This window comes from Achroia grisella, unplaced genomic scaffold, assembly GCF_030625045.1.
Source record: "Achroia grisella isolate CSIRO2021 unplaced genomic scaffold, CSIRO_AGI_Agris_v1 utg149, whole genome shotgun sequence".
Classification (NCBI taxonomy): domain Eukaryota; kingdom Metazoa; phylum Arthropoda; class Insecta; order Lepidoptera; family Pyralidae; genus Achroia; species Achroia grisella.
This window is the reverse complement of record NW_026712644.1, coordinates 3798270-3823522: the sequence shown is the minus strand read 5'-3', so window position 1 is coordinate 3823522 and position 25253 is coordinate 3798270. Positions and strand designations below refer to the sequence as shown.

The following is a 25253-nucleotide window of genomic DNA, read 5'->3' as shown; positions in this document are numbered from 1 at the left end:
GCAACCTCTGCAGATTTACTATTATTAGTCTCATTTACTATGACAGCATTCATAGTTTGTTTGCTTCGGCAAGCATTAGCAAAATGTCCCTTTTTAAAACAAATTTGACAAGTGCTATTTAAAGCTGGACATTTTATCCGCTGATGAATTACATTACTACCACAAAAGAAACATCTTCTTTTATTTGTTGTGGCAGCTATAACGGTTTCTGCTATATTATCTCCTGATATGGATGTAGACGCTTCATTATCGTAAGAAGACAAAGTTTTGGTTTTATTATTCTGTGAATTAGATAAGGTAGATATGGAATCCACTGCGTTAAGCGGTATGTTATCATTGAAAGATCGAGAATTTGTTTCTGCCATTTCTAGTGAAAGTGCTTGGTTAAATGCTTGATCAAGTGACAGTTCCAGATTTTCTAGTAAACGTTGGCGTATTTTGTGTGAAGAAATACCAGCAATAAATGCGTCCCTGATATATTCTGATCGATATTGTTCTGCTTTGACATCCTTGAAAGAGCATTTTTGAGCAAGTAATTTAAGTTGACGTAAGTATTGATCTATAGATTCATCACTACGTTGCTTTCGAGTGCCAAGAATATGACGTGCATGTATTTCATTTTTCTGTTTAATGTAGATTCCATTCAAAATTAAAATAGCCGATTCATAATCAATACATTCTTTTATGTTTACATACACACTGGGAGATAAGTGATTAATTAAAATTTTTAGTTTATGGTCATCAGTAAACTCACCATTATTTTCTGATAGGAAATTGTTAAATGTATATAGCCAATGCGTCCATTCAATATCAGCATCAGTAGAACTCTGGTCTAACTCAAATCTTTCCGGACGTAGATATCGTGCAAAACTTGTGGAAGCCGGCCCTGGTATCGACATTATATCTGCTTCAATCTTTTTACTGCGACTTTTTCTTGACATTGTTAATTGTATTTTATTAGTTGAATTAATTGATACAAAACGATATAGACCATAAGGAAATATTGGTTTAATTCAACTAAAATGCTAGTAAGATATACATGTTGAAATGTTACAATATGACAAGACAATAAAAAAACAAATCATAGTATTATAAAGAGTTTCTATACTACCACAAGGGGTGAGTGGAAATGGCACTTCAAACGCGTGGAAGGACTTACGCATGTCTGTCAACTCCTCGTATTTGAGTGCTTTGTAGAGAATAGCGATAGCAATCTCCCGAAACGCACCGTTCGGTTGCCAGCCCGCTACCGCTAGTTTCCGGACACAGAGCAGCGTACGTCCGGTATCTATTAATAGACAACTCGAGCTAGCCCTGCCGTAGCTTTTTCTGTATTTCCTACATATTTAAAATAAATCCAAGCATTTTTTACATTTTACGTCTATACTTGCTGGTGATTCAGGGATTTCCTCATAAGTCACGGAATTTATAAAAATGTACTTGGTATTTAAAGGTAACAAACAAATGATAACTGACAACCGCTAATGCACCTAATCATTTTAATGATAACATAATCTCAAACCTAAAAAATATAATGAGAAATTTGTGACGAGTGAAAATGGTAAGACATAAAATGATCGGAAAGCTTCTGGTCATTATCGGTTCGACTTGTCATTCTCACGCTCTTTCACTTGAGTTCATTTACCGGTTGAATTCCCCCAATTCGAGTTGGAAGAATTCAACTCAAGTTTCATTCAACAAGTTACAAATCAACCCTGGACAATTCATTAGAGTAAATGTATGTTCAATTCGTATTGGTCTCTAGTTTAATGTTATTGTATGCTTTAATGTTTTTGGATTATAGTATGCCTTTTAATCTCGGAGGCTAAATTGTGGTGTAAGTGTAAAATATTCAAATTTAGCGGTTTTGGGGCACAAGATATGGGCGCGTGAGGTTCTCAGGGTTTTTATGGTGAGATTTAAAGACTCTCTTATGGAAAGCTGTTTTATTTGTTAAAATACACAAAACTTTATGCAGACCAAATCGCGTGTGTCTTAACTAATTGTAAGGAATATACTACCAGTGGCACTCAATGAGGAAGTAGCCATTATTATTGCTAAAAGTTGCATATAGATGGCGTGATTGGTATCGATGGAATTCTTCATAGTTTTGCAAACGTTTTAAAAAACAAAACTGTGTTTTCAAAAATGTTTAATCAATTTTTAAAAAGTTATATATACATGTTAAAATAAAATAATGCGTTTAGAAAAGTAATTTTCATATATTTACTCATTTTGTTATTTTCCAGTACTTAATTACACTTTAATCAGTGCTAATATGGGGCTCAATGTTTTCAAAATGCTTTCATAGATGGCATTGTCGTCATTTGTATCGGCCTAATTAACTGTCTTTTTTATATTTTCCAATAATAAGCACTTAATATATTATTATTGTAAATTAAACATATAAAAAAATTTTAAGTAAATTAAAAATAGCCGAACAAGCAAGTAATACTATTTCCAATAATACTTATGTATGAAGTGTTGTCATATTAAAAATAAATACATTTTTTTTAATAATCGATAACAGGATTTTATTACAGCGCATTATTCGATGATGCTTTTAATGAGTCGTTGTGAACAGTAAATTTTCATTATTTTGTATTATAGCAGTGTTCCGTTTCAAAGAACGGAATATAGTAGTACATTACTAGTGTCGTTGGTTATTTACATTTGTACTGAAAAATCGATTATATAATAATTTAAAATATCGAGTACGAATCGTCTGTCTTCGAATACTGGCAACTGGTAAGATTAAAATAGTATTTAAAAAAAAGAGAGAAATCGACCCTAACTCGAATACCATAAAGTTGATTTTCCTTTCTCATTAATATCATAGCAGTTTGTTTTTAACTTGCGTATGACTCTGTGGTATGATGTTTAACGAGTATTGTTATTGTACGGTGCATACATTTCAAAAATTATATTTTAATGTAGGTACATACATTTCTTTCATACATTTCATACATGTCAAAAATTATCTTTTAATGTAGGTACACACATTTCTTTCATACATTTCATACATGTAAAAAATTATCTTTTAATGTAGGTACATACATTTCTTTCATACATCTCATACATTTAAAAAAATATATTTTAATGTAGGTACATACATTTCATACATGTCAAAAATTATCTTCTAATGTAGGTACATACATACATTTCTTTCATACATTTCATACATTTCAAAAATGAACTTTTTATGTAGGTACATACATTTCTTTCATACATCTCATACATTTCAAAAATTATATTTTAATGTAGGCACATACATTTCATACATGTCAAAAATTATCTTTTAATGTAGGTACATACATTTCACACATTTCAAAAATTTCATACAATACGTTTCTTTCATACATTTCAAAAATTATCTTTTAATGTAGGTACATAACACCCCATGTCAGACCCCTTGTATTTGGAAGAAACTTAAAAATAATGCCAAAAATATTAGATGAATATATTTTTAATACGAATATTGTTTTATTTTTGTTCATCAACTTTATCCCTCACTAACAATACTAGTAGTAGTACGTAACCTGGTTTATACCGCTAAAGATATTGAAAGATATACGAGTAATTCAGAATGTTATCAAGTTCAAAATAAGCACACATTACTTGCTTAGATAACAGAGTAATATTACTCGTAATAAAAACATTTGTAACACCCATATGTACGTATGTATAGTAAGTACTTACGCTGCGGCGCCGTGAGACTCGTCTACCTCATCTACTCATCTACGCGCGGTAACATACCGACCAATAGGAGCGCGCCTCTCGTGTTTCCAGAAAGTTCGCGACTAACGGACGATATAGTAGTAAGGCAATGAGTGTCCCAGTGACATCAGTATAATATTTTCTCGTAAAATTTTATTGTAATATACAAATATTACTCGTAATAAAAACATTTGTAACACCCATATGTACGTATGTATAGTAAGTACTTACGCTGCGGCGCCGTGAGACTCGTCTACCTCATCTACTCATCTACGCGCGGTAACCGCGCCGACCGACCAATAGGAGCGCGCCTCTCGTGTTTCCAGAAAGTTCGCGACTAACGGACGATATAGTAGTAAGGCAATGAGTGTCCCAGTGACATCAGTATAATATTTTCTCGTTAAATTTTATTGTAATATACACAATTTCGCACTAAATAACGTGTTACCCCGTTACACATTTCTAATAATGAAAAACCTAGACCGACCCTGTTCACTTAATCTTACAAGATCTGACTTTAAAAATTACGATATCCTCATATAGCCTTTCATTTCCCCTTTCAATACTTTTTCGCATTAAAAAGTAGCCTTTCTCAGGGTCTACATTATCTGTCTACCAAATTTCAATTAAATCAGTTCAGTAGTTTTGGCGTGAAAGCGAGACAAACAGACAGACTGAGTTACTTTAGCATTTATAATATTTGTAAGAATATCGCTATTAAAAATAGGGGTTGGTGAAAGACGGGTGAAAATTTAGGCGTGTATGTATTTTCAATGTAACATTATTAATAAATAAAAAATTGTCCATAATACAAAAAAATATTTTTTCGGGGTAGGCCACCCCTATGACTTAGGGGTATAAAAAATAGATAACAACCCTACCTCAGACCTGGCAAGTATACATATCAAATTTCATCAAAATGTGGGAGAAATATGGCAACTAACACTGTGATACAAAATTTATATATAAGATATAGCGGAATTCTCATTAGGTAAAAGAGGGGTACATCGTAGAATACATGAGGTATATACCAGTAAATTAATTGTAGCTAAAATCAGTCTCATACATATAACGATTGAAATAAAAAATCGTATAGCCCGATTTTTGATTTGATGTGCCAATGTACATAAGCCATATCTGCAGAGTGTCGGCTAACGATATTATACCTACACATTTACATTGAATCTTGAATCGTCCCTAATGAGGTACACGATACAGTTACCTACATATCTATTATATACATATCTTTGCAAAACAGATGTCATGTAGACTGAATTGACTGCCATCTATTTTCATGCTTTGTTACTAAGCACCCACTAGTAATCCGAACTGCTTCAGATCTAGCGACATCTAGCGGCTACGGTGGCGAAATAAAATAGCCCGAAGAATAACCCGAGTTAGGAAGGAACCATTTTCTTGTATGGGATGGGGTATCTGTATGTAATATTGCCATAAAAATCGGTAATAAATATTAGTTTCCGATAGTGTCACAACCCTAAAAACCGTAACAATAACAAGCTGGCAACATAGTTAAAGTGAAATTTGTCTCTGAAGCTTTTGAATATAGGTATCCTAGTCGTATTTTTAATTAGACGAAGCTAGCTGACAGTAGCTAATGTCACATTGTAAAATAATGTTGCCATATTTAAAGTAATAGTGATGCGTTCAGTTCTCAGTTAGATGAATGAACAATGAGTGTGAATAGTTAATCATTACAAACTACAAAAGAAAATTGTATAAAAGTGCTCTGATATAAGTTACTAGTAACTACAATCAGTTTTTTGACGGCTTATTACAAAGCGCGCGGCTACTAGTGCCAACACAAATCAACGTCGCGAGCGTCTGTCGCCATTTTGTTCGTAATTCGGCTTCTAACCTCTGGTCTGAGAGCACCAATGTTTTTTTTTGCGCTCACGCTGTTTTGTTAAGTTTTTCCTCATGTTGTGTTTGTGGTAATTGTTGGGTATATTGTATATTTACTATATTGTTTCATACAAATAATATGGATCCTCAACCAAGCACGTCAAGCCAAAGCTTGTCTCCAAGAAAGACGTTACCGAAAAACTTATGATACAAAACGTCTACAAATACGTATTTGAGAAAGCTGCTTCACTATTACCTATTGAGGCTCCCAAAAAAACAAATGTATTTCGAAAACAGCTGACATTTTGGGAATTGGTGTGACCTCAGTCTACAATGTATTAAAATAATACAAAGTGAACAATTTAAGTCTCCGGAGAAACGTGGAGCGAAACACTGTTTCAAAGATTATTTATTATCAATTTTTAGACAGATTTATAATTAATGTCACTGAAAGCGACAATGTTTTTTTTATCTGATGATGAATAAAAACAAATTTTGTAATAAGCGCAGTTTTTTATTTTTATTACCTAACTATATTATGTTATATATTGTTATATTTTGTACATGTATAGTTTCAATTACATTATGAATTGTAATTAGGACAGTCTTAAAAGTTTCCACGCAATTTTTTCTTTACGTTTAAAATACTCGGTATTCAGTATAGGTAGATACAATAGGAACATAATCGTCGTAAACTCGTTGGTATGTATAAAGCACGGCTAAAATTCAAACCCCGTACCCGATATCGGCAGTTCGGCACACTAACTATTCACTAGACAATCGAGGCAATTCCATTAATTCAGGAGTTTTTTCAATGATTCACTTTGTCACAACACTATTTTTATTTCATCAAATACTGACAACACAGTAAACGTCAGTTGACTTCGTGTAATTAAAAATATGACTATTTATATTATTATAGTATAATCTTTGCTCTGAATTAAAAAAACCCGTTATAAATAATTGTATACACTGACCACTGTCAAATTCCCTAAAATACACTAAATCCATTACTGGTTTTATTATTCTATCACAATATTATATATGAAGTGAAAAAGTCTGTTAGGTTGCCGAAATGCATTCAATCACCGACCACCACGACGCACAAGTAAAGGAGGAGCCTTGGTACTCAGTATCAGATGTAGCGGCAGTCAATATACGGGGAGACAATCTGCATGTTACTGGTGACACTAAACAACAGTCGCTTCCACTAGATGAGGAGTATCGGCAATACAATGAAGGTAGAAGTACTGAAGAGGAGCAGTGGACTGAAACAGAGGGTAATGGGCAGGACGTAGATAGAGTAGTGGTTGTAAAGACTGAGTATGTTGATGAAAACGAAGAACCAGCAGATGTTAATGATATATTTTGTGGTGAGGTAAATGATAATGTCCTAGAACTGTATGAGGATCATGAAATAAAAAACGAGATGGTTATAGGACCTACAGTTGTACAAGTGGAGTCTAGTAAATGCATGAAGCATGATATACAAAAATCAATACAACAGAAGAGAAGAGGACCATCTAACAGTAAACAAGTCCATATGTGTGATATATGCAGGAAGACATTCAAGGATCATAAAACACTAAAAGACCATGTGTTATTGAAAAACCATGTTGTTGAAAAGCCATATAGTTGCAATGTTTGTAACAAATGTTTTAAAAACAAGAACTATCTACCCAGACACATGTTGGTACATTCCAATGAAAAACCATACAGTTGTGATGTTTGTAACAAATGTTTTAGATACAAGGACTATCTAAGCACACACATGCAAATACATACCAATGAAAAACCATACAGTTGTGATGTTTGTAACAAATGTTTTAGAACCAAGAACTATCTAACCAAACACATGCAAATACATTCCAAAGAAAAACCATATAGTTGTGATGTTTGTAACAAAGGTTTTAGAATTAAGATAAAATTAATCAGGCACATGCGTGTACATACCAATGAAAAACCATACAGTTGTGATGTTTGTAACAAATGTTTTAGATACAAGGACTATCTAAGCACACACATGCAAATACATACCAATGAAAAACCATATAATTGTGGTGTTTGTAACAAATATTTTAAACTGAAGAATACTTTGAAACAACACATGTTTGTACATACCAATGAAAAACCATATAGTTGCGATGTTTGTAACAAAGGTTTTAGAACCAAGAACTATCTAACCAAACACATGCAAATACATTCCAAAGAAAAACCATATAGTTGTGATGTTTGTAACAAAGGTTTTAGAATTAAGATAAAATTAATCAGGCACATGCGTGTACATACCAATGAAAAACCATACAGTTGTGATGTTTGTAACAAATGTTTTAGATACAAGGACTATCTAAGCACACACATGCAAATACATACCAATGAAAAACCATATAATTGTGGTGTTTGTAACAAATATTTTAAACTGAAGAATACTTTGAAACAACACATGTTTGTACATACCAATGAAAAACCATATAGTTGCGATGTTTGTAACAAAGGTTTTAGAATTAAGATAAATTTAATCAGGCACATGCGTGTACATACCAATGAAAAACCATACAGTTGTGATGTTTGTAACAAATGTTTTAGATACAAGGACTATCTAAGCATACACATGCAAATACATACCAATGAAAAACCATATAATTGTGGTGTTTGTAACAAATGTTTTAAACTGAAGAATAATTTGAAACAACACATGTTTGTACATACCAATGAAATACCATATAGTTGCGATGTTTGTAACAAAGGTTTTAGAATTCCGATAAATTTAATCAGGCACATGCTTGTACATACCAATGAAAAACCATACAGTTGTGATGTTTGTAACAAATGTTTTAGATACAAGGACTATCTAAGCACACACATGCAAATACATACCAATGAAAAACCATATAATTGTGGTGTTTGTAACAAATATTTTCGAATAAAGGGTCGTTTAACCACACACATGCTTGTACATTCCAATGAAAAACCATACAGTTGTGATGTTTGTAACAAATGTTTTAGAACCAAGAACTATCTAACCAAACACATGCAAATACATTCCAAAGAAAAACCATATAGTTGTGATGTTTGTAACAAATGTTTTAAAGTGAAGAGTAATTTAAACACACACTTGCTTGTACATTCAAATGAAAAGCCATACAGTTGTGATGTTTGTAACAAATATTTTGTAACGAAGAGATGTTTAACCAGGCACATGCTTGTACATAGCAATGAGAAACCATACAGTTGTGATGTTTGTAACAAATGTTTTAGAAAAAGGAACTATTTAAGCAGACACATGCAAATACATTCCAAAGAAAAACCAATGAAAAGCCACATAGGTGTGAGGTTTGTAACAAACATTTTGAAATTAAGAGCAATTTAACCAGGCATATGCTTGTACAGACCAATGAAAAGCCACATAGGTGTGAGGTTTGTAACAAACATTTTGAAGTTAAGAACAATTTAACCAGGTACTTGCTTGTACAGACCAATGAAAAGCCACATAGGTGTGAGGTTTGTAACAAACATTTTGAAGTTAAGAACAATTTAACCAGGTACTTGCTTGTACAGACCAATGAAAAGCCACATAGGTGTGAGGTTTGTAACAAACATTTTGAAGTTAAGAACAATTTAACCAGGTACTTGCTTGTACATACCAATGAAAAGCCATATAGTTGTAATGTTTGTAACAAATCTTTCAGAAACAAGGGCTATCTAACCAGACACATGGGGGTGGAAAGGGATTGTTAGTAATGTGGATTGATAACCCCATTGCTAGCAATGTACCATGTCAGGTTGACCTCCACGCGGTTCCCCCTGGAAACCATCGTGATAAATTGTCAAATTCAATTGTGTGGTAAATTTGTCACGATGGAACTGACCTGACCTCATATTCATCTTATCATCCTCCACTGGTGTCCCGCCAGCGTAAACCGTTAGCGCAGGCGTGTGAGCCATTCCATTATCATCCATAAAAATAACCAGACACATGGGGGGGGAAGGGGATTGTAAGTAATATGGTCTCATGACCCTATTACTGGCAATGTACTATGTCAGGTTGACCTCCACACGGTTCCCCCTGGAAACCATCGTGATAAATTCATGGCGAATTTACCACGATGGGCTAATTGACCTGACCTCATGCTCATCTTGTCATCCTCCACTGGTGCCCCGCCAGCGTAAACCGTTAGCGCAGGCGGGTGCTCCATTCCACTATCATTCACAAAAAAAAAAAAACCAGACACATGGGTATACATTCCGATGAAAAGCCATATGTTTGTGATGTTTGTAACAAATATTTTAAAATCAAGATCGGTTTAACCAGACATATAATTTTACATACCAATGAATAGCCGTATAGTTGTGATATTTGTAACAAATGTTTTAGAATGAATAAAAGTTTAACCAGGCACATGTTGTATCACCATTAAGAAAATTGCAGTATTAATTTGTATATGTTATTTTACTGATCTGACTGACTGAAAGTTTGTATATGTTATTTTACTGATCTGTGTATTTGTGATTTTGTACACAAGATGTATGTACCTGTAAAATTATACCTTTGTCCTGCAATTGTGCATCTATTCACTTCAAAAATTGAAAATCTGTCGTGTTTTGTGCAATCGACCTTCGTGCACACTGCTATATAGAATTTGGATTACATTTGAAGTGTTTATAACGTTTTGTCATTGTGAAATGCGCAATATCTATTTAGATGTCTCCAGGAGTTCAAGCCCAATATATTGCGAGTAACAAGCCTAGGATGTTATTAATCAGTCAGCGAATTTACAAAATATTTCTGAACCAGCGCGACCTTGCTGTACCATGTGGTGGTGAAAATTTATTTTCTATAGTTTACTGCAATTTCTCAACATGCTTTTATATTCCAATGAAATACAATATAATTTTGATTTTTGTAACAAACGTTTTATAATCTATATAAAATTTGGTATTGAAAAGAGAAATTTGAAAATGGACAGTTCTGTATATTCTCATTGAAAAAAGCATAATGGAACATAGAAAAAATATTCTTTATTACCTAATAAAACTTTTGAATAGTCATATTTTTATTGTACCACCATTTGGAAAACAGACTTATCACAATTGGACATCATAATGTTTTCTTTATCAAGGGAATTTTGGCTATTCCTCAGTGTTTTAGATCTGTAGCATCTACATAGATATATTGCATTGGCCTTTTTTTTAGAGTCTGCTGCATAGTCCCGTCAGGGACAAGAAGGATATTAGTTGGAGCAATGGTTTTTAGCTTCATATGAGTAAAATTTGTACATTATTTGTGGAACGTAGTGGCAATTACTGAATAATCATTACTGTAGTTAGAAAGTGGAAAAGCAAAAGCTAGAAGAGTTTTTAATGGGTACAGTAACTCCACCATTCCCATCAGATCTGTCTTCTCTAAGGCAGCATAACCTGGAATCTTAAAACACATATGATTTAACTCAGCTTTCAGTAACAGTGTCAATAAATGGATTGTATATATTTACAAATAAATAAGAAAATGTTTTTTATTTATTGTACTACAATAATTCCACTGAATTAATTTGCCTTTTTAAGCCAGGGCAGCTGGGAATTTTAACTATGAAATCTATTAAAGAGGCAGCATTGGACGGTAAACTTAAATTGTTAGCGGTTAATAACTGTATAAGACTGGGGGGAAGGGGATGGTTAGTAATGTGGACTGCTGATCTTATTGCTAGCAATGTACCACGTCAGGTTGACCTCCACGTGGCTCCCCCTGGAAACCATCGTGATGAATTCTAGGTGAATTTGTCACGATGGGCTAACTGATTTGATTTATTGTTCATCCTATCATCCTCCACTGGTGCCCCGCCCGCGTAAACCGTTAAGCGTTACTGTTACCGTTAGCGCAGGCAGGTGCACCATTACATTATCATCTTTTAAAAACTGTATAAGACTAAATATAATATCTTTAGTAGACATTTCATATATTATTAAATATGGGACTGCTAGGTAGTACGAATATTGTAGTCCTTGTGCAATTTTATTCTATCCCTTTGTTGTTTTTCGAGTAGTCTATGGTTTCAGAAATACAGTTTTCTTATATGATGATGTAGTTGGTAAATAATAATTAGTCTGAATTAGAAAACTAGAGTTATTGCAGTTTATGGATTGAGAAGGGAGTTTTAACAATGTCTACATAAGGTTTTCTTACTGGTGAATTTAATTTTGCTGCCTATACATATGAAATACAGTTTTCAGGCATGGATCTCCCTCAGGATCGTCAGTCCCCATACCGACTAACTACCTATAGAATTATTATAACAACGACTTACCGATAATTACAGGTTAATATAAATATATATATACATAAAAATAATTTTGAATACTACAAATACACAATTTATACTTGGCTGATCAAGAAAGGTTGAAAATACTGTTGGCCTGTTTGAGATTTCCCGCGTTCCTCCTTGAATGGCACAGAGTACAATATAATATTCACAAATGTCAAAGCCCATTGGGTGCCATCTGCAAAAATGGCGGCCAATTCAAACTATTTAATTACTTACGTTGCTGTAACCTTTCGAATGTTTGTCGTCTGTCGCAGCGACCGAGAGTAAAGAGGCGTTATTCGCGCGCCAGTTGTATTTTTTCAAATGCGTTTCCATCTTATTTTGCTTCAAATAAGGATAAAATTAGTTAATAAGCAATCACTGTTTTACGGGCACAGATCTTTAACAATGTGCTAACACGGTTTAAGAGGGATGCACAGATTTATGTCAAAACGTTCCAAGGGTTAAGTTGCGTCAAACACTATCAAATTTCAGAAAACTGATATTTGGAGAGTAAAAATGTAATTTTCTTGTTTATTTTTTTTTATTTCGTTTAGGTCAACAAATACTGTGTCCAATGAAAATTACTTACTTCATCGTATAATAAATATTTAAACATATACACACATATATATATATATCGCCACAGATTAGTGATCTGTCAGAGACTATTGCGGTGTGACACCTATGGTGAGTGTTGCCTAGCAATAGTTGTTGACTGTCGTTAATTATAAAATGTAAAATTCATAGATGTTATAAATATTGTGAACTATTAGGGATTGTAGTATATGTATATAGTCTTAAGTATTATCTATGTCTAAGATATAATCATATAGTATAAATATAGTCTATGATTTTTGTAACGTACTCTGTGCAGTTGAGGAGTCTGTGTTGTAAAAATGGCGGGAACGCCCTAATTAAATATGAAAAGCAAAATTATTTATTTTAATATTTAAATACAGTACAAATTTATTTAAGCTATGTGATATTGTGCATTAACTAGTGTGTGATTTGGTTAAGACTTCTCGTAAGTGACATCTACTGCAACATTTGCATTTATTTGATAAACAACCAACAATTGAAGAGCAACTAGCTGTTCAGGATTCAAGGTACGAATATCTTTAAGAGGCCTATTACAAAATGATGCCGCTCAACTTTAGGTATAATCGCATGGATTTACGCACACATACAGTAATACACGCACACAGACGCAAATAACCGTGTAGCTCAATCGGTGTGGATTTAGTATGAACCATTTTGATCCTCGTAATATTTTAATTAATAATGTGATATGTTTCTACTTAACTAAGTAACATAAACTACTTATATATATACGTATTTTTTTAAATAACGTGATTTATCTTAATTATCAAAGTGCTAATAATGACCATATTTTTTTATTATATTATTCCTAGAGGGTTGATGTCAGGATGCTGGCCGATTGTACAACTAAAACCCAAAACCTTAAGTAATATGAGTAACAAATAATTGGGACAGGAAGACGAAATTACTATAACATAAACTTACTAATTAATTCTTCTTACGTATTAATTCAGTTTATTTATTAATAGATACAATATAATTTATTATAAGAGTCGGATACATTATTGCCATATTCACTTGTTCTAAATATTATACTTAGCAAATAATTATTTTATTTATATATAATAGTTGTGTTTTCAAGGCTTTGTTTTGATTTAAAGGTCCCATCCTTATATGTATATTAGGTGTGTCCGCGACTTCGTCAGCGTGGTATAATGAAATTGACCAAATAAAGGAAATATATTTAGATTATAACCTAAAAAAGTTTCTTTGTTTCACTTAAACAATGACGATACTTTAAAACAACCTTTCATCTCCGCTTTTAATCCCTTACAATACTTTTTTCGCACTATAAAGTAGTCTATGACCTTTCTCAGGGTATACTATCTGTGTATATGTATATCTATCTATATAGACTACCTGTGTATATATATGGTAGTGAATTTACAAGGTACAGGGGAATAACACCCGAGTTTTCAGGAATGGCAACGCATGAGGGAAACAATGTGCTGATATGAACATGTCAGGTACTGCTCATGTATATAGGCTACGGTTACCCCTTTCCATCAGGAGAGCCGTCAGCTTGTTTGCCATTCTAAGTTGTAAAAAAAAAGCTTCAACTGCTATCATTGCTGTTCCTGCATCATTGACGTCGCCGCATGATATTGGCTGATATTGCAGCTTCTCGTTCTTGGTTGGCCGATTCTTGATTCTTGATAAATAATTAATTGTTAATGTCAAACCTTTTTATAAATTATTATAAGACGCCTCATTGATTATATGTAATGAAATCACCATGAGCTATAGAGATTTTGGACAGAACCTTAAAAGACCTTAGAAACACCTCTGCTCTCATTGGCGGGATTACTTTTATACTTTTGCTGGAGATTTCTGAAAGACTCTCTGTGTCATTAACATCGTCTCCCTTATGGACTTTAATTGAAAGTTTAAAACTACTGACAAATTTGAGAGCTCATTTTTATGGAAGCACAGATAGTGATTTCCCACACTAAATGCTCAAACTTGAGGAAGGAATTTCTCAAAAGCATGATCCAGTCATGAAATTTAAGCCCGCCGAACATGTGCAATGGCGTCCCATTGGATATATTGCTTACTAAAGAATTGAAAGACAATTTAATTGTAGACCATTATAACCGGTACGTTAGCTGGGCAACCAGCTTATATACCAAGAATACCGATGATTCCAACTGATCTGCCAATACCATTTTAACGGCTTCAATTTCCGGTTAAAATATCATCTACACATGTAATAGATCTATGTATGTTTTGATCTTAAAAAACTACGCAGATTTTGATTCGTTGTTATTTAATAGACAGAATAGATAGACTCAAGAGGAAGGTTTATATATAACGTCCCAATACTGTACACGGATCTTTAAACGCGCGATAACCTATATATCCCATATTCACGCGGGCGAAGCCGCGAGCTAAAACGAAACCGCGAGCTAAAAGCTAGTCTCTAAATAAAAACATTTATAATGTTGTTGACTTTTCACCCAAACACGCATAATTATTTGACATAACTGTACAGTAATGAAAGTCCAACGAGTATAATAACAGAATAGCTGCAATTTAGAAATATCTGTATTGTGTAAAATAAAATAAAATTGGATAAAATATCTCTAAACATTAAGGAATATAATTTATATATAATTTGGTAATTTATTTACAATCCACATTGCATACTAGATGATATACACTATATAACACAAGACAAATGTACGTAAAAATAATAATGGTATTTTTATAAACAATAACCCTATTTTAATTTAGAAAAAAAACTACAAAATAAACATAGAGTAAAATTGGTTTACATTTTCTTACATTTTTCTCTCAGATAAGCGTTATTTTTAAAAATACTAAAATGTTCTCTTTTTTAATTTTAACAATTAATTGCCATTAGTGTGACGAAATACCATGCTCTTGTGCTTTTCATAGTCCAGCAGGGTAGGTAGGTTTTATTTGTAGCATAACTGTACTTTTGTCTTGGCATGCTAAAATAAATATTATATATATATATATATATTTAACAACAACTTTAAATTAATATTCGTAGAAATAAGTATATATTAGCAAAATTAATTAAATATTGCTTAAATTATCAAAATTGTTTAGTCGCTCTATACTAATGTTCACTGACCAATGTCTATCTTAGCGGTGTTGTAAAAAATGGCATAGGTCCTACCTCGACGAGCGCTAGCGCAGCACTGAGAATTTACTTTTGGCGCAACGGAATTTATACAACTTTAAATTATTATTATTGTTTATTTTTTTCTTAGAAACTTATATTTTTTTTTCATATTTCTAATTTATAAGTATATTAACTTTATTATTATGTTTTTTTTATGCAAAAATTTCGTTGTATTTATGAGAAAATTAGAAATGATTATGGCAAAGTTTTGTTGAAATTTCGGGTTTAATTATGATCAATTTTTTAGATATTTAAGTTGAAAATGAAAAAAAGGACGATGCTGTCTCAATTTATAAAGTAATTATCAAGTTTTAGTAAAGATATCATATCAATTTATGTTTGTTTATTAATGAACGACGACCCCAAACTTCTGTCATTTAGCGTTTTTGAATAAACTATTTTAGAAATTAGGAAGACTAACAAAGAGAAAATTAACATTTCAAAGATGTTGTTTTTAAGATTAGATATCTATCTATATAATTCAGGAATCAAAATGTATATCCGACTCTTAATTTCTTAGAACCAGAACCCCAAAGACACTGCTTTTAGGCCAAAAAATGTGAAAGGCCTCTTAAGCTTAACAAGCCAACAACAACGGAACAGAGACGTGGTCGCTAACTATGGGCCCCATGAACAAGCTCAGAGTCACTCAGAGGGCAATGGAGAGGGCTATGCTCGGAGTTACTCTGCGTGATCGAATCAGAAATGAGGAGATCCGCAGAAGAACCAGAGTGACCGACATAGCCCGAAGAATTGCGACTCTGAAGTGGCAATGGGCAGGGCACATAGCTCGTAGGACAGATGGCCGTTGGGCAGTAAAGTCCTCGAGTGGCGACCGCGGACCGGAAGACGCAGCGTGGGAAGGCCTCCAGCAAGGTGGACCGACGATCTGGGCAAGATCGCTGGAAGGCATTGGATGCGAGTAGCGCAGGACCGATCGTCGTGGAGATCTTTGGGGGAGGCCTATGTCTAGCAGTGGACGTCTTCCGGGCTGCGATGATGATGATAATGATAACAAGCCTGTATATATTTTCTATACCTTTCTTTTATTATCCTTATTAATTGTGGTAAGCAGAGTTCCCAGTTTTTTTCCGCCTTTTTTTATAACACAAGGGACAAACGAGCATGCGTCTCACCTGATGGTAAGTGATTACCGCCGCCCATGAGCACCCGCAACACCAGGGGAATTGCAAGTACGTTGTCGGCCTTTTAAAAAGGAATAAGCTCTTTTCTTGAAGGTTTCAATATCGTATCGGTTTGGAAATACCATTGCTGGAAGGTGATTCCACAATGTGGTTGTGCGTGGCAAAAAGTTTCTAGAAAACCGCACTGTGGAAGACCGCCATTCATCCAGATGATAAGGATGGTATTTTAGTTTCTGGCGGGTGGTACGGTGGTAAAACTCAGCAGCTGGTATTAATCCGAACAATTCCTCAGAACACTCCCCGTGATATATGCGGTAGCAAATGCACAGAGAAGCAATATCTCGCCGAAAAGCCAATGGGTCGACTCTGTCACATAGACGTTGATTACCAATGTTTCTTGCTGCTCGGTTCTGAATGCGGTCAAATGGAAGTAGCTGGTATTGTGGTCTAAGGGGCAAACGATTAAATAGGCAAAAAAATACGGGAATTTAGTTTCTTACCCGGGACAAATTATCAAAAGACTCTATCTCTAGCGTACATTGATCGATTTAATAACAAAAAAATGGAGCACGATTGGAATACGGGACAGAGTCAGTCCCGTCGTCGAGACATTTTAAACTATACGGGACGTCGCGGGATATACGGACCGTCTAGCAACGTTAGTGGTAAGTATCTTTACTCGCTGTGCCCGCGACTTCGTCCGCGCAGCGCACCCAACGTAAACCCTCAAATATGAATAATTTTCCCCGTTTTTTTCACTGAGGCTACGTTTCTATTGGTCGTAGCGTATTGTTATACTCAAAGCCTTCCTCGATAAATGGACTAACCCACACAAAAATAATTTTCAATTCGAACCAGTAGTTCCTGAGATTAGCGCGTTCAAACAAACAAACAAACCTTCAGCTTTATAATGCGAAAGTCACTCTATCTGTCTGTCAGTCGCGCTTTCAAGCCAAACCTACTGAACCAATTTAAATGAAATTGGGCACACAGATAGTCCAGACTTTGAGACAGAACATAGGCTACTTTTTAATGCTACGAAAGGGTTGTAAGGGGTTGAAAGGGGAGTTGGAAAGTTGTAAGGAAATATCGTCATTTTTAAAGCTAGAAGGTTACTTTTTAGGCTGTTGATTAAAAATAAAAAAAAAATGCTAGGGGTGGACAACCCTTAACACTTGGGTTATGAAAAATAGATAGTAGCCGATTCTCAGACCTACTGAATATGCGTATAAATATATGACAATCTAGACATCTATACATCTATACATATAAATAAAATTGGAGTGTCTGTTTGTAATATTGAAATAACCGTTTTTTACTACATGCATATGAATATAATTACGGTACATACGCCAAAATATCATTATTTACAATTTTTGTCTGTCTGTCTGTTTGTTCCGGCTAATCTCTGAAATGACGGGACCGATTTTGACGGGACTTTTTTTGGCAGGTAGTTGATGTCATAAGGAGTAACTTAGTTAAAATTACTATATGGTAGTTATAGTATTCGCACTTTACATGAGGATGCATGCGGCAATCAATACAAAAGCCGTTACACTATCATATATCAAGAAAGCAGTATGAAAAATAAATTATAACGTTGTCCGCAAATAAACTTATACTTGCTATATATTGCTATCATCTATAAATTCATCTATCCTATAATAGGCTTTTGTACATAACATTTGTTTAATATAAGATTTGAATTTCCTCTCTGTTAGATTTAGCGTAGATTCTGGCAGTTTATTATAGAATCTTACGCAATTACCATAAAATGAATGACTAACTTTATGTAGACGGCATTTAGGTAATGTTAGCTTATTTTTATTGCGTAAGTTTCTACTTGTACAGTCTTGATAATGGAATGGTGCAAAAATGCTCAACTTACCCCCGGCAGAAGCACAGTCGGCCGGGGTTCAGGGCCCCCGGGAGAGAAACCGGCGTACAATGCGGGCAGAATCTAAGAGCACCGCTTTCTGCATCTTTCCCGGGAGTGAGCCACCTCGGAATCCCAACCGTCTGAGATGTTGTTCCAGACTGGTTGGGATTATTATTATTTTTTTTTATATATATATTATATATCTCCCTTTGATGGGGTAATAGACTGATCATTGCGGGTAAAAATCACCAAACAATGATAGTATAAATGATGAATGATGAGGATGGATAATGTTTATGTGGAAGACAAAAATTTGCGGACTATTCTACAAGTGTTTAATATTACAGCTTTTTGGAGAAGTATGAAAGTAAGTGGGTGAAGTTGTAATATCTTGAGGCTGTTATTCTTATTATTATGATTATAATAGAAAGTTTGTTAGTTGAAAAAGATTGCGATGAGAGTATGCTTGTAAAATAATACGAAGAGGTGATATCATACAAAGTGGTTGACAATGAAAACGAAAGTTCTTTATTGCACAGATAATAAAAAGATATTATAATTTAAAGACAATGTGAGCAAAGGTGGACTTATCCCTAGAAGAGATCTCTTCCAGTCAACCTAAAACAGTGGGATATGTGGTACTGAGTGGGTAATAATTGGTGCAAATGAAAAAAAAAAAAAGTTGAGAATGTTCTGTCATCGTAATCATCATCGCAGCCCGGAAGACGTCCACTGCTGGACATAGGCCTCCCCCAAAGATCTCCACGACGATCGGTCCTGCGCTGCTCACATCCATCGCCTAATTTGTCAAAAATAAAAAATGTAAATAGGAATATATCAGGATCTGAATATATAAAAATTACAAATCACCAGGTCTGGAGTTACGAATGTTTGACAGATATGTAAGGAGCTAGTTGCCCTTCTGGGGACAATTCCAGAATAGATAGAAACATGTAGACGACCTCGGTGGTCTAGCGGTCTTGCACACCGCTTTACGTCCAATGGTCGCGGGTTCGATTCCTCGCACGGCACAAACATTTGTATTCACGAGTATGATTGTTTGTATCGGTCTGGGTATTTTCTATGTATATGTATGTATTTACAAAAAGTGTTTATATCAATTGCTTAGTACCCATAACACAAGCTCTGCTTACCGTGGGACTAGATGGCGCTGTGTTAATCCTGGGTTATTTATTATTATTATTAAAATTAATCATTCAATAAAAAAAATATCTATGTATTTGTATCAGTTATCTAGTACCCATAACGCAGGTTTTAGCTAGCTTAACTTGCGTCTAGATGGCGCTGTGTGAATTGTCCTGAGATTATTATGAGATATCTTCTACAACTAGCTAACATCTCAATTAGATCGTGACTGTATAGTGGACGCTAATATGAACAATCGTCACGGCTCTGGAACTCACTACCTGAACGCATTCAAACTCTTTCCAATAAACTACGTTACCGAACACACATACACACACACACACACTCCTACGATTACACTTTAGCGTGTAAGATGGGGCCACTATTTTTTTTTTTCGGAAAACGAAGGCTATTTACAAACATAGTTATAAACATAATTAAATGAGAACGGCCACTTATAGGTTTTCACGGATAGAAACGTAATATAAAATAAATTACAGTACCAACACGAGAGGCGTGCTTGTGTCATAAATACTCATAAAATCATATATCAAAAAATAACAATCCACTAAATTAAAACATAAGCTGAAATTAACAAACAAACATTTTTGAAAAATGGAAATGCATATAAGTAACATTAAATTCGATACTTATAACTCAAAGAATTGCCTGCTCATCACGGCCCTCGCTAAAGATATTCTATCGGAAAACAAATCAATATCTAACACCCTACTTAATCTATTGAAGTTTTTACTTGCTCGCCACATATAACTGTTTTGCCTATAGTTAGATGATACAGAAGGTATAGAAATAGAAGGAGTAAATCTGGTACGTTTAGCTGGTACATTAAAATTAAATTTTGAAAGTAACTCAGGACAGTATGATGATTCTTGTGTTCATGTAGAAGCAGCAGGAAAGATGATGAAGTTATAAATCCAGTGATTCCAATTATATTATGTATATTAACAAAATATTTACAATTGATATAATTACTTACATTTTTAAGTTGAACGACTTTATGTAATGTTAGTGTTGATGTCATCGGATATTTTAGTTATTAAATTAACCAATATTTATTACTAGTATTTACATAACCTAATTGTACAAATAAGAATCTAAAATTAAAAAGCTTAAAAAAATCATCATCATCATTGCCTTGCCTTTATCTCATTATTTGTGGTCGGCGCAGTATGTCATTCTCTTCCACTGCTCTCTATCGGTCGTCATATCTGAACATACTCTTCTTTTATTCATATCATCTTTCACATAATCTATCCATCTTTTCTTAGAACGTCCCCTCCCTTTACATACAAAAAAAAATGATGACTAAAATATATTATTAAAAGGGGTCCCTTTAGGCAACGTTCCGAAGATACTGGCAGCGTTTCCTCTTTGAATAGCTAGACTAATTCTTTGTCCAAGGTAGCTGCCAGCTCTTCGGTCTTCTGTGATGTATATATATACAAGGTGATTCGGTCTCGAAAGACAAGCTTGTTATTCTTCTTGTCCCATCGTAACCAATACAACGGTGGTACCACACGATGATAGTAGAATCGCCACTACATCAACCTACTTAAATTGTAAAATATCATAACAAACTCACATAAATAACACCTCAATATTGAAGAGGACACTGACTTCTGAAACACAGGTATTTTCTATACCTACCTCAGAATTCAGGGACTTAAATTATTTGTATTTGTAAAAAATATTAGACGATAAAGATTGTATATCTGTCGCAGAACCGATGCTCGCTGGAGTAGGCGTGTTTTAAAGTGGAGACCGCGAATTGGCAAACGTAGTGTAGGACGCTCTGCAGCTAGGTGGAGTCACGACTTACGTAGAGTTGCGGCAAAAACTGGAAGAGGAGTGAAGATGGTGCCTTGGGAGAGGCCTGCGGAGAACTGCAGTTGGCTGATGATGATGATGATGATGATGATGATGATGACCGGTATAAAACACAGATTCGTTTAGTCTACACTACAATCCCATAACCTATAAACCGCGAATTTGCAAACGTAGTGTAAGAAGCTAGGTGGAATAACGACATATGTAGGGTTGCGGCAAAAACTGGAGAGGAGTGAAGATTGTGCCTTGGGAGAGGCCTGCGGAGAACTGCAGTTGGCTGATGATGATGATGATGATGATGACCGGTATAAAACACAGATTCGTTTAGTCTACAATACAATCCCATAACCTATAAACCGCGAATTTGCAAACGTAGTGTAAGAAACTATGTAGGTGGAGTGACGACATATGTAGGGTTGCGGCAAAAACTGGAGAGGAGTGAAGATCGTGCCTTGGGAGAGGCCTGCGGAGAACTGCAGTTGGCTGATGATGATGATGATGATGACCGGTATAAAACACAGATTCGTTTAGTCTACAATACAATCCCATAAACTATAAACCGTGAATTTGCAAACGTAGTGTAAGAAGCTAGGTGGAGTGTCGACATATGTAGGGTTGCGGCAAAAACTGGAAGAGGAGTGAAGATCGTGCCTTGGGAGAGGCCTGCGGAGAACTGCAGTTGACTGATCATGATGATGATGATGATGGTGATGATCAGTTTAAAACACAATTTCGTTTAGTCTACACTACAATCCCATAACCTATAAATAATGATTTAACGCTGTAAACACATTGAACTTGATTTAACACCGCCAATCTCCCGCCAAAACAAGCTGTCATGTCAAACGCTGCCAACATCTCGACGTCGATGTCCATCATTCGTGTTTGTTTTTTTTACGCGCTGTGGCAAAGGCAACATGAAAGCAACTGCTTTGTTTTGGTTGGCGTAGAGTCATCAATTTTCGATTGACTTTTAATTGCTCTGTTAGTATAATATTTTAATAGTGTTGGAAAAATATCTGTCAATATGCACAGATTTATCGTATATATTTCGTCATATACATTATATATATTACATCTTATATATAATCGTAATATATTAAATCACTAGCTACTCACCCCGGCTTCGCACGGGTGTACATGTATTATATATATAAACCTTCCTCTTAAATCACTCTATCTACTAAAAAAACCGCTTCAAAATCCGTTGCGTAGTTTTAAAGATTTAAGCATACATAGGGACGGACAGACAGCGACAGCCACTTCGTTTTATACTACGTAATGACTAATAATTTAAACACGAAATTTTGTGAGCATGGATGTTTGTTACTCGTTCACGCAAAAATTACTGAACAGATTTTGATGAAACTTTACAGCACCTAGGAGAAGGGTAGGTTTCTTAAGGATCAGCAATGCGCACGTGACACCCATGGTGTTTCAGACGTCCTTACGCTATGGTAAACATTTACCATCAGACCGTAAGGTAGTTTACCACCTACGTGGTATAAAAAAAGCGGTACGTCTCGTTTCGTCAATGAACCTGTTGCTAGCAATGTACCATGTCAGGTTTGATCTCGGTTCACCGTGGAAAACTAGTTTAGTACTAAACAAATTAAGTTTAATTATATATACATTTTATTTAATCTTTTGTCGTTTTCTTGTTTTTTATATTGTAACATTGTTGAAAAGCACTGAATAAATATTCTTTCTTTCTTCCTGTTTAATTTGTCACGATGGTCTAACAGACCTGAGCTCATGCTCATCCTATCATCCTCCACTGGTGCCCCGCCAGCGTATACCGTTAGTGCAGACGAGTACACCATTCCATTATCACCCCCTAAAAAATTAACACGTCCCTCAGAAGGGGATTGCTAGGAATCTACCATGTCAGGTTACCCATGCAGTTTCCCTTAGAAACCATCGTTATAAATTCCTGGTGAATTTACCACGATGTGCTTGTTCCGTATTCCGAACCTTAGTCTAACCAGGTTGTATCACCGGCTTGCTTACTGGAGCAAAGGGCGCTCGGTCATACTGGCCACATGTAATAATAATAATAATAATCTCAAGACAATTCACACAGCGCCATCTAGACACAAGTTAAGCTAGCTAAAGCTTGTGTTATGGGTACTAGATAACTGATACAAATACATAGATTTTTTTTTTTCGTAAATACATACATATCATACATAGAAAACACCCAGACCGATACAAACAATCATACTTATGAATACAAATGTTTGTGCCGTGCGAGGAATCGAACCCGCGACCATTGGACGTAAAGCGGTGTGCTAGACCGCTGGACCACCGAGGCCGTCAAGTATAAAACCATGTGGCCACTTAAATTTCAAAAAAAGAATAATAAAACAATTGAACATAAGAACTGGAATTAAAAGGACGCTCCGTATTTTTATCTATATAAAACAAGATAATTAATGATTTATTTAACACAATATAATTGTTTTTGATGAAAATATACACTGTAGAGTGCGTGGCCACTAAACAGTACTACACATCGGGACGTTACTGAGCAAAGTTGAGTAAGTTTGGTGTTACATTGCTTACTTTGGGGTGTTCGGAGTGTGGAAGACGTTCTTCCAGGTCGAAATCGTATTTTTACTTCCTTTTCCATTAATTATTTTCTTTTCAATAAATACACTCCCTCTTTTATATATTAATTTATAAGGATTCGTAATCCTACTGTACTAACTCTCGCTAAAACACGATCTCATACTCAACTTATGGTTCTCATACTCAACTTATCCTCCACTGGTGCCCCGCCAGTGTAAACCGTTAGCACACGAGGGTGCACCATTACATTATCATACGTTAAAAAAACATGAACGTCTGTTACCTACATTGATTAAAACGTTGTTGATATAAAGCACACTTGTAAAGTTATATTTTTGTCTCAAGATAGTATTTATTATAGTATAACCGCGCGTATATATAGTATTGCGTATAGTTCCCGACTGAGATCCCTCAGTTTAGTTCGTCGCTCTTTTTCTTAGCAGTACAGCAATTTTTTTTATTTATTAATCAACAAACAGTTACACATTATACATCTGGCTTAAGGCATCTATCTATACATATAAATAAAATTGGAGTGTCTGTTTGTAATATTGAAATAACCGTTTTTTACTACATGGTTATGAATATAAATACAGTACACCGAAATAACATTTATTTAAATTTTGTCCGGCTAGTCTCTGAAATGGCTGGACCGATTATGACGGGACTTTTATTGGCATGTAGCTGATGTAATAAGGAGTAACTTAGGCTACTTTTATTTTAGAAAAATAAAGTTAAATTCCACGCGGACGACGTCGCGAGTACAGGTACACTACCGTAATTATATTATGCTGCTTAAAGTATGTTATAGAAATCATACATTACTTATTAACTACAATGACTAATATTAAAACTAATTTGTATTTATAGTACAAGGATACAAATCTTTCTCTTCATCGAACTATTACGCTCGTTCGTTCGCTCTCAACTCAAACCAGAGGAAGGCAGTACTCGGGCTAACCTCCAGGCGTATAAGTATTCGGTTTTAGTGGTTAGTGTTTTTGTTGGTCACAAATATGGTTTCGCTTCTT

The 25253-nt window shown here is 34.7% G+C and overlaps 1 protein-coding gene across 1 annotated transcript; it reads left to right on the top strand.

Moving 5' to 3' along the window:
- The first annotated feature begins 6507 nt into the window (after positions 1-6507).
- On the top strand, positions 6508-9050 carry LOC131840748 (zinc finger protein 271-like). Its single transcript, XM_059188939.1, has 2 exons — positions 6508-7739; positions 7824-9050. The coding sequence occupies exons 1-2, from the start codon at positions 6656-6658 to the stop codon at positions 8948-8950; spliced, it is 2211 nt and encodes a 736-aa protein (XP_059044922.1). The 5' UTR covers positions 6508-6655; the 3' UTR covers positions 8951-9050.
- Positions 9051-25253: the final 16203 nt, after the last annotated feature.

What these genes read in the sequence shown, in the direction of transcription:
- LOC131840748 (XM_059188939.1), top strand. Translation starts at nt 6,656, where the DNA reads ATGCATTCAATCACCGACCACCACGACGCACAAGTAAAGGAGGAGCCT. An exon ending in TTGCGATGTTTGTAACAAAG is followed by an intron (nt 7,740 to 7,823) that starts GTTTTAGAACCA and finishes TTTGTAACAAAG; the next exon opens with GTTTTAGAATTAAGATAAAA.